Source organism: Anabrus simplex, chromosome 7 (genome assembly GCF_040414725.1).
Source record: "Anabrus simplex isolate iqAnaSimp1 chromosome 7, ASM4041472v1, whole genome shotgun sequence".
NCBI lineage: Eukaryota > Metazoa > Arthropoda > Insecta > Orthoptera > Tettigoniidae > Anabrus > Anabrus simplex.
This window is the reverse complement of record NC_090271.1, coordinates 111,509,270-111,520,431: the sequence shown is the minus strand read 5'-3', so window position 1 is coordinate 111,520,431 and position 11,162 is coordinate 111,509,270. Positions and strand designations below refer to the sequence as shown.

Below are 11,162 nucleotides of genomic sequence, written 5' to 3'. Positions count from 1 at the left end.
CAGCTACCTCCAGACCATTACAGTCCGCCTGCCTTGTGCGGGCACACTAAAGAAGCCTGAAAAAGAAAAAGAGCTTTTGTCTAGTGCACAGTTTGGTTGCCTGCTCGTGACTTGTCCCGGTGCGACCCGGCAAATCTACACCTGGCACGACTGGTACCTGCTGTGTACACCCTAATAGGCGATTGGTCCTCCACGGAGTTTGACCGTTCCAGTGCTTCTTTTTCCCAACCCACCTGCCAAGCCTGACAATACCAGTAAGGAATATGGACAACCCTGGTGGATTGAGTAGCTGGGGCCCATATTCCGATTTCGCCCAACCCTTGAACGTTACTTTCAACCATCAATTAAAGCACGATCAAACCAACTATTTTATAATAGCCTGCCCCAACCTTGACAACCTACCATCCTTCAGGAAAATGCTCGCCTCAAAATTCCGACCCTGCACCCACCTCATCCATAGTATCAGAGAAGAAACCCACCTCATCCACCGCATCCAAAAACATGCAGTATTCTTCTTCCTATTCACCAACCACCCTTCCAATAATCAAGCCATAGCCGACATTCTCACTAGCAGCAAAATCCAGTACCAATTCCGTGAAAACCAACCCACCCCCACTGAGCAAGAAGAAACTCCTGAGGAAGAGACTGAATCATCCGAGGAAGAGGCAGAAGAAGAGGAGGAACAGCACGATTTTGAGCACCCCTTCCACTACATCAGACACGATTCTCCATTCCCCACTTCTCAAAAATGCGACATCCTTCTACTACCCCTAACTTCTCCAGGCCCCATACCACTTTCCCGTAAAATCATCATTGAAACTATCCAGCCCTTCATCCGTAAATTCATTGCAGTTATTGAGGAAACACACAACTGTCACCTCCTCATCACCCCCATCAGGAATAAATTCATCCCAGATATAATTAATATTTTACAAAAGGCAGGTATCCCAACTCCAATCCTAATCCATCCTGTACCCACCGAAACCATAGAATCATCCTCCCAAACGTACCCTCCTCTTCCCCCCCCTCTCCCTCCTCCAACCACCTACACCAAGAACACTCAAACTGACGAGACAGAGGCAGAAACTACCCAGGAAACAGCCTCTAGTCTACTCGCAAACACTGACTCACAACAGACCCCTCCCCTCCCCCCCCAAACAACCCCCGAGCCCGGGCGTGGGATCTCATCAGTCTCACCACCGGGCACGGAAACACTGCACAAATACACTCAGACTGGGAGCAGGCGTAAAAAACCTGCTCCCAAGTCCAAGCAAACACCAACACCTCACACAACTACAGAAACTCGAACCCGTCCCCCCCCCCCAGACCCACACTTGTAACTCAGTGCTTTAACTGCCTCAAACTACATCACTCAGCTGCCAATTGCACTGAACCCACCCGCTGCAACAGATGTGGTGGTTCCCACCGTCACACTGTCTGCACGGTCCCACGGAACGAGGCTAAGTGTGCTAACTGTCAAGGCGGCCACGCCGCCTCTTTCCCTGGATGCCCCTTCATCAAGAAGGCAGTCAAAGCACATCACAAACATTCACGGCACCTATTCACACGCAGTACACCAGTCTCTCCTCAGTCGAACCCAGTACCTACCCAGTCGAACCCAGTACCTACCACCCCAGAGCAACCCATCCAAATAAACCAGGACATCTCTACCCTCATCCATCTACTACTACTCAAACTCCTTACACCCCAGAATCAGCCCACAATTCCCATGCCCACTAGACAGCTTATCATTAACTAATCCCCCCCCCCCCCCCTCCCGTCAAGAAGAACCACCAAGCAATGTCCTCACTTCCAAAGCACTGGAACTCGGGTACAGCCGAGGCGGTGTGCCAACAACTGCACATTTCAGATGCTCACTACTTTCCAAATTTAACACCTAATGCTGTTCTTTACATAACACCCGCAATAGCTGCTATTTTACAACACAAAATAGTATGCTGCGACAGTAAATACGATGTAGCGTTGCAAATTTCTGAAAGCAACACTAGCTATGCAAGCCCTATAATCAGGGCGAGCAACATCGTATACACAAACTGTGCCAGCCATGATCACAGAATGTCACGTTTTCCCCGGCCAAACTAACACACTTACAACACTACTACTCAGACGTACAACACTCACACACTCACACACACACATACACACAAACACACACACAGACAGTTAAGCAACATTGGGAATGGTCACCCACTGGATGGGTGACCAAAACACATACGCACACAGAAATCCACTACAACATGAATCTAACACATAACTGATCAATTATACACATAAGGAAAAATCACACAACAGTCAATAACACATAAAAGCCGACAGAGGAGCGCGGAACAGCGCACCGGTATCGGCACCTCACAAACCATCTATCTCTACGGAGATAGGTGGAACATACGGATGACCAGGGGTAAGTGGAAGAATTCCACTGCGTCATGGTAAGGATGTGAATGAGTTCCAATCCTGCGATGAAGTGGATAGGTCCAATGACTCGAGATAAGGGAAGTGGAAGAGTTTAATGCCTCTAAATGAACTTATAGAGAAGTTCTAATGCGTCAAGAAAGTGAATAGTTCCAAAACATCTCTATGTAAAGGATATGGAGAAGTTACAATGCCTGAGGGAAGTAGAGAGCTACAATTTCTTTAAGAAAAGAAAATAGAGAATTTCCGATTCCTTAAAGAAAACCAGCGAGAACCACATAAACTTACGGCAAAAAAATGCTCCCTAGATCTTTCAAAATTACGGTATGGACAGGTGAAAATAAGATTTGTCGAAGGCAAAACGCGGAGGAAATACGTCACGAATGGTGCTTAGAATATGTAGATTAAAACATGACACTACACATTTCTTATCACGAAGGGTGGATGTTGAGGAAAAGTGTATAAAATGTATTAAGTGTATTGTATGCTACCTAAATGCTAAGTTTGACTGTAAAGTCGAGAACACTCAAAATATAGTCTGCGGCTTGCGGCATTCACTGATCTGCAAATTTCAGATCTCATAGTTCTATCACCTACGCCCTCTCACCAGTTTGGAGTGAGAATTTGCCTTTGGGCATATTGTAAGCAATTTGCTGAATAAGAAAGATAATTATGAATTTTCACCCACTTTAATCAAAACAAGGATTGAGGATAGACCACTCTTATGTCTTAGGAAAGAAAATGAATGTAATTAATTGTTAGAACGTCCAGCGCTTAGACCTAAATCTTTGTTCGACTTCTTAGGAACGTTATATTATTAATATTTTATGTTTGAAATTTTAAAATAATATAATATTCCACAATCTCAAACATCAGTCTTGAGAAATAGAATAAAATATTCAGTTTATTTTCTGGACTTGATCTTGGGAGAAGTTATCTTAGGAAAGTGTAATCTCTTTGGAAGGAACTGTAGGAGGCTGTGGCAATGGTTCGTTTCTATGTACTAAGCAACAATATAGTCATTTCGAGCATACTTGAGTTGTATCCTCTATTCACTACAAGTTTAGTGAAATATTATTTTTAATATTTAAACACTCAATTTAAGTTATGCCGAATTCGACTTTATTAGATTTTAGAAAAGGTTCTTTACAAGAAACTTCGGAGCCCGTTCGCCCCAGAAGTTTATATACTGCTTATTCTTATCACGAAGAAGCTGGAGAGAATTGTACTCAGGTATAGTGTTTTTATGTTTTCCGTAAATTCATTCATTAAACAGGTTTTCAGATCCTAACTTACTTACGTCATATTTCGATACCAATGTATTATTTACTGCAAGCAAGTTTTTCATTAAATGTATATACGGTGTACTGGGATGAAAAACAATTTTATCTTGAATGCAAATGACGTTCGGTTGCGTACCACCAGCTGTTGATTTAAAACTCTTCTTGAATATCACCTAACATTATTTTCAGCTCCAGAACCACCCATATTAGTCACTGGCAATTTATTTTCTTATATTTTTTTAGTAAATATATACCACATTAGTTATGTAGTCTGTAATGTCTGTGGTGAAAAGATGAGGTAGGCGAAACAAATCCAATTTCCTTTAAGGCGTATTCTGAGAATGGATGTTGTCCCTTTTAAGAAAATATTATGCAAGAAATGCAAATAAATGAATAAATTGAGCGTTACCAAGGTATTTTATGCAACGAAATTGCAATTACTGTGTTTGAAAAAGAACTACTCGTGAAAATGAATCGGCAATATTTAACAATCTTACCTGCAATTAAATCGAGTTATGAAGTGAATTTTGTTGTAGTTGTTATTACTTAAATGTTTGGAGCTTGAAGATTGTGGTTAAGAGTGCCATGTACTGATGAAGTCAGTCCCATGCAGCATGAGTCTGTGGTGTATTTATTTTCCGTATAGTAGAAGCAGAAAGGACCGTACATATTAAAATAAAATGATTAAATAAACAGAACTACCCATAAATTAATGGCTAGTCTAATGATCCACTTAGGAGCCTGCTCTTAGGTTATAGTCGTTCACAATATGATTGATGATCCGGGTTTTAGTGCTACAGTGGGGTAATACCAATACAAAAGTCCGTGAAAAGCCTTGGGGGTCATTACTAATCCAGATAAGGCTGAATTTGTGTTTTTTAACATTTACTTTATTTTTTCAATAAAATATTTTAAAAAATACGTACAAAAGTACACAGTGAACTTAGTTTCTCATTTTCTTGTCCAAAGGTTTTCGGAAACCAGCTGATTTCAACCGAATACATATGCTCTGAACTGTTTGCAGGAAAAACAGCAATTGTGCTGTTAGAAGTGACCTCCGATTCAGGCTCTAGTGTGATACTGAATGAAATATGATACATGGAGGGATGCTTCACATTTCACACACTGTGTCGTAGTTTTCTTCATGCAGTGACGGCAGTGAAGCTACTTTCTTTTCTTCTAATATGTATTTATAGGCAAGTCTGCTACAAAATGTCCCATTGTATCATCCTGATATCAATTCTTGACATTTAAGATGTCCTTCCTCTGGTCGATCCAATGTGGAGACTTTTTTTTTTTTTTGCTAGGGACTTTACGTCGCACCGACACAGATAGGTCTTATGGCGACGATGGGATAGGAAAGGCCTAGGAGTTGGAAGGAAGCGGCCGTGGCCTTAATTAAGGTGCAGTCCCAGCATTTGCCTGGTGTGAAAATGGGAAACCACGGAAAACCATCTTCAGGGCTGCCGATAGTGGGATTCGAACCTACTATCTCCCGGATGCAAGCTCACAGCCGCAATGTGGAGATTTGCTTCTACGATAGTTGTCGTACTCCGTCGGCGAAATGCTACATGGTCTAGCCTACCTCCATCAGCTCGGTGGAGCTGCCAAGTATTGTGTTCTGCTTATTATTTATTTATTTATTTATTTATTTATTTATTTATTTATTTATTTATTTATTTATTTATTTATTTATTTATCGTATGATGTACACAGAAAGATTATATAAATAAGTATACAATATATACACAATATATACAAACAGAAGCCTATAGTTCCAAATCAAGTCCATTGATCCATTTTTAGGCCGCCTCAGTTGCGTTATGAATGTCTTCCAAAGGACCTTGAAATGCTCTCTGTGGACACTCGACTATTACATGGTGGATGATCTGTGAGGTAGCTCCACAATCACACCCAGGAGACTTCTGCCAGCCCCATTTATAAAGAGTATAGCCGCATCTTCCTTGATTGACTCTAATCCTGTTTAGAGTCCTCCATTGACGTCTGGGTAGATGGAATCCGGGAGGTTGAACATGAGGTAGGGTCACAAGATGTTGATTGGGAACAGAAGACTGTTGACATTGATGTAACCAGGCGTTCGTGATGGAGAACCCAGATTCTTCCAGTGTAAGTGCAGCGCGCCAGGATGGAGATCTAGACTTAAGTCGTGGAGGGGCAAATTGATTAATATCCTGATGAACGGGGAGGTTGGAGTCCTGGCTGATCTTCTTCCACGATTTTAGAAGAGCTTCAGACCTTCTTAAGCAAGGCGGTGGAATATTGCTGAGTGTAGGCAGCCAGACCACGTTTGTAGAGCGAATGCAACCAGTTATAATGCGCATTGCTTGATTTAGTTGAGCATCAATCTTCGCAGTATGAGCACTGTTCAGCTACGTCGATGCAATGTGCAATTGTGGGGAAGTATCATTTCTTTCCTCTGATCAGCACCCGATAGGGACAAATGTTCTGATCTGGTTGATCAGGACCACCCATGTGCTTGTTTATAATTGAGAATGAACCTTGTTTGATCAGTTTGTATCCATTTCTTCTGCTGCTCTGTCATTTTACGAGTTGGATTGTAAAAGTTAATTGCCACAGTGACTACGCTGTTATCATTCCATGTAGCTACTAATTTGGAGTGTGAAGTCAAAAGCTCCTCGAGACTTCTTTCAGCATGTCGCAGTCCTTGCTAACTCAATCAGTAGCCTACTTATCGTATCAGTGGCATGTAATTATTTTAGCGAGCGAGTCGGTCGTGCAATTAGGGGCGCGAACCTCCCTGTGGGTGGGGGCGGTAGAATAACACCCACGGTAGTCTATCCCCTGCCTGTCGTAAGAGGTGACTAAAAGGGGCCTCAGGGGCTCTGAACTTTGGAGCGTGGGTTGGCGACCACGGGGCCCTTAGCTGAGTCCTCGCATTGCTTCCACTTACTTGTGCCAAGCTCCTCACTTTCGCCTATCCTATCCGACCTCTCTTGGTCAACTCTTGCTCTTTTCCGACCCCGACGCTATTAGGTTTGCGAGGGCTAGGGAGTCTTTAATTTTCATGCCCTTCGCGGCCCTTGTCTTCCTTTGGCCGATACCTTCATTTTTCGAAGTGTCGGACCCCTTCCATTTTTCTCTCTGATTAGTGTTACATAGAGGATGGTTGCCTAGTTGTACTTCCTCTTAAAACAATAATCACCACCACCACTTAGAGGCGCGCAGCTGTGAGCTTGCATTCGGGAGATAGTGAGTTCGAACGCCACTCCTGACAGCCCTAAATATGGTTTTCCTTGATTTCCCATTTTCACATCAGGCAAATTCTGGGACTGTACCTTAATTAAGTCCAGGGTCGCTTCCTTACCACTCCTAACCCTTTCGTATCCCATCGTCGCCATAAGACCTATCTGTGTCGGTGCGACGTAAAACAGATTGTAAACGATATTTGCGAGAAAGTATATTCTTCATTTCATCCCCTCGAAATTCTCCAGTCACTTGTTTCACGCAATATGAAATTAATCCAGATTCTCGTCTTATCCATAATTAACTACTGTGATATATATTTTTTTATTCTAGAGAGGAACAAAGAAACTACAGAAGGCAATGAACTCTTACAATTGTTTTCCATTAAAATACACAACTCATAAAGCCCACTATTACGAGACACTCAGCTGTTTAAGCAAGTGAGATATTTAGGCCTACACGCTGTGACATTCATTTTCCAACTTTTGAATAAAGCAGCACCGTAGTATAATTCCTCTGATCTTAGTTACCTCTTCTCCGCTCATCAGCATTACGCCTAATTGAACTCTTCGCTTGCTATTCCCATAAACCGTACAATACATCAATGTATGACCGTTCATTCCCTGTATCTGGGGCTAGGTTATAGCATTTTTTCCCAATGAGAGTTAGGAAATTTCCTTCTAAGTGCCTGTTCTACCTGTATGAATGTGAGAATGAATGGTGCAGTAGTTACGGATTTTCATTAATTCATACTTGTAATACGACGCACTAAGTCACGTGGATTTATCGGTCGCCTACACAACTCTAGAACCAATAATGCATGTTATAAGTTATGAGTATCCATTATCTTTAGTAAAACCATTATTACCCGCAGTTATCTAGTTACGTTAACAATTTAGTTGGTAAGTTACCATAGGCTATTGGTGGTAAGTTATCGTATTGCCTGTTTTTTAACTGCAGACTGAATGTTAAAACTTCCTCTTCACCATCACCGTCAATGTCATCACAATCATCACTTCATTAATTTGTAAGAATTAGACAATCCGGCCTGTAATCAAGAATGTGGTTAAGTACTTCGCCGCTAGTAAGGATATAAATAAATAAATAAATAAATAAATAAATACATAAATAAATAAATAAATAAATGGAAAGGAAGCGACCGTGACTTCAATTAAGGTATAGCCCCAGTATTTGTCTAGTGTGAAAATGGGAAACCTTTAGGGCTGCCGGCAGTGGGGTTCGAACCATATATCTCTCGAATGCAAACGGTGGCAGATCCATATCAGCAGGTTTCTCAGCATTACCTACACGCTTTCGAAGCTGTCGGGAACAGTTTCACTCGATATTATTGACTACAGTGCTTCCTATCGATGCTTTATTCATGTTCAAATTACTTTGTTCTAACGATACTCTTAACAAGATAGGGGTTCGTCGAGTTCTTTAGCGATTCTCTGAGGATAGTAGGCCTACGCCGGAGTATATTGGGTGTTGGGGAATGAGACTTATCTTCCAATATTTTCTCAAAGGTATGTATTATTTGTTTAAGCTAGAAGGTGCAATATGATTCAATGCTTGAAATCAGCAGAGGCGCATTTTAATGTATCCTATTGTAATACATTACTGAATTTAGTTGTACATCAATCTTCCCGATGTGAGAAGTATTGATGTGGTCGTGGTGGTGATCATTACAACTAGGCAACCATCTTCTTTTAACATTAATCAGAGGTCAAGAAATGGAGGGGATCCAACACTTCAAAATATGAAGTTTTAGGCAAAGAAAGACAACGGCCACGGAAGGGCGTGAAAATACCGTCGGGGTCAGAAAAGAACAAGATTGACCAAGGGAGGTCAGATAGGATAGATAAAATTGAGGAGTTTGCCACAAATGAAAGCAATGCCCCGTGTTCGCAAATCCACGCTCCCTAGTTAAGAGTCCCTGAGGCCCCCTTTTAGGTGCCTCTTACGATAGGCAGTGTATAACGTGGGTGTTATTCTACCGCCCCCACCCACTGGCGGACGAGAACTATCGAGCCAAACCAGTGCGAGTATTCATGAGTAGATTCCCCTTGTAGTTCTGCAGAGCTTCTGTATGATATTACCTCGCGTTCTAAGATTTACCTCAGTGTTATGTTATTTGTGTAGTTGTAAACACAACTCATAATGAAACGAGTCTAACATACTGTGCCATACTTTATAAAATGTAGTGAAAGTATGCTAATTTTATATTCTTTGAAGAGATACTGAAACGAATTGGTACGAGGAAAACAATTTGGCGAAATTTGACTGCAAGGAGAAAGACACCCAGGACTAGTTCAGTTAGATTTTAGGTAAGTGTAGGGAGTGAGAACTGTAGGGGTAGACCAGGCATGAATATGACAAACAGATTAGCGTAGATGCAGGGTGCAGTAGGCCTAGTTATAAGTTTTAATAAAAGCTAGCTCAAAATAGGGTAACATAGAGAACAGCATCAAACCAGTCTATGGATAGATGATTCAAACAACAACAACGCACAGAAAGGTGGTTTTCTTCTGAAAATATGAAAGCGCTCGATAAAACTGCCTATGCATTTCTTTAGAAAATTTAATTCTAAGTAAACTTGATCGGTTTTCGGCAACACAATGATGGGAAAGGGCTAGGATTGGGAAGTTAGCAGCCGTGGCCTTAAAATTAATCATTTGCCTGGTGTGAAAACGGGAAACTATACAGAACCATCTTCAGGGCTGCCGCGGGTGGGATTCGAACCCACCATCTCCTGAATGCAAACTCACAGCTACACGACCCTAACCGCACGGCCAACTCGTTCGGTGTTCCATGGTTTAGGACTAACAGTTCAAGCTGCTTGGTGTTCATTTTTGAAAGTCCTAGACACACAATTATTCAGACTACTGCCTACTCCTCAGATAAGCTTCCATAATAATGTTACAGTAATCTAGAAGAAATAATAATAATGATAATAATAATAACAACAACAACAACAACAACAACAATAATAATAATAATAATAATAATAATAATAATAATAATAATAATAATAATAATAATAATAATAATGATTTTACGTTCCACTAACTACATTTACGGTTTTCGGAGGTGCAGGAATGTTGTCCCTCAGGTAAATCTACCGACACGGGTCTGACTGTTTGACCACCTTCAAATACCACTGGACTGAGCCATGTAAGAAATAAGCTTTCTAATGGTCCAAGAATGGCTGAAAATGGTTGAGTGGTTACCAAGGTTAGCCGCCACTGTAAGTACAGGATCCGGCAGAAACAATCTACCACTTTCAATGGTTGGTAGCATGTACGGCGCTGCAGTGGGGAGAAAACCGAGCAAGGTAGCGAGTAGCAGGAAGTATGCCATTTTAGTTACCATGGAGCGTTGGACCGCGACGTATCGCGCTTTTGTGAGTTGTGACTGAAGCGTATTTCAAAAGTGATGACAGTGTGGTAGCTACGCAGCGGAAGTTTCGACAGCTATTCAACATTGGGAGACATGGATGAGTATCAGAACGGCACACAGTTCGGAGGTGGATTGAGCAGTTTCGTGCTGCGTCAATTCCCACGACTAAGAAGCCACCGGGAAAGCCAAGGACAGTGCGCACACTAGAAAACGTTGAGAGAGTACGGAATGGTATTGACAGGAGACCTAGGCGTTCAGTAAACAAACACGCTGCAGTTTCACACATGTCAAACAGAAGTGTGCACCGCATTCTCCACAATGATTTAGCTTATCACCCGTACAAAATGCAGATGACTCATAAGTTATGGCAGCGTGAATATACCTCCTGGAAACAATTCTGTACCGGTACTGGACAAGAATAGGGGCATTCTTCCCAACCTGATAATGTCGGATGAGGCACACTTTGAACTGACAGCCTATGTCAATAAGCAAAACATGCGATACGGGAATAATGTGAATCCACAAGAACTCCATGAAAAACCACTCCATACTGCAAAGGTCACGGTTTGGTGCGGTGTTTCGGCTTGCAGGATTATTGGACCCAGCTTTTTTGAGGATCAGCATGGAAAAGCAGTTACAGTGAATTCGGAACGTTACAGAGGCCTACTGACGACCTTCCTAATTCCTGAATTAATGATTTGACATCGTGCTATTTCTAGCAAGATGGGGCAACTGCGCATACGGCTCGAGACGCGATGGCAACGTTATGTTCGGTGTTCGCGGGACGAATTATCTCACGTTTTGGGGACATACCGTGGCCGA

At 42.0% G+C, this 11,162-nt stretch overlaps 1 protein-coding gene across 1 annotated transcript in view; it reads left to right on the top strand.

Moving 5' to 3' along the window:
• Positions 1–10,239: 10,239 nt before the first annotated feature.
• fest (wurstfest) overlaps positions 10,240–11,162 on the top strand; it is a 40,734-nt gene continuing 39,811 nt past the window's right edge. The window contains exon 1 of the mRNA XM_068228719.1: positions 10,240–10,344. Within this exon, the coding sequence (XP_068084820.1) occupies positions 10,240–10,344 (105 nt within the window). The remainder of the gene's footprint in view (positions 10,345–11,162) is intronic.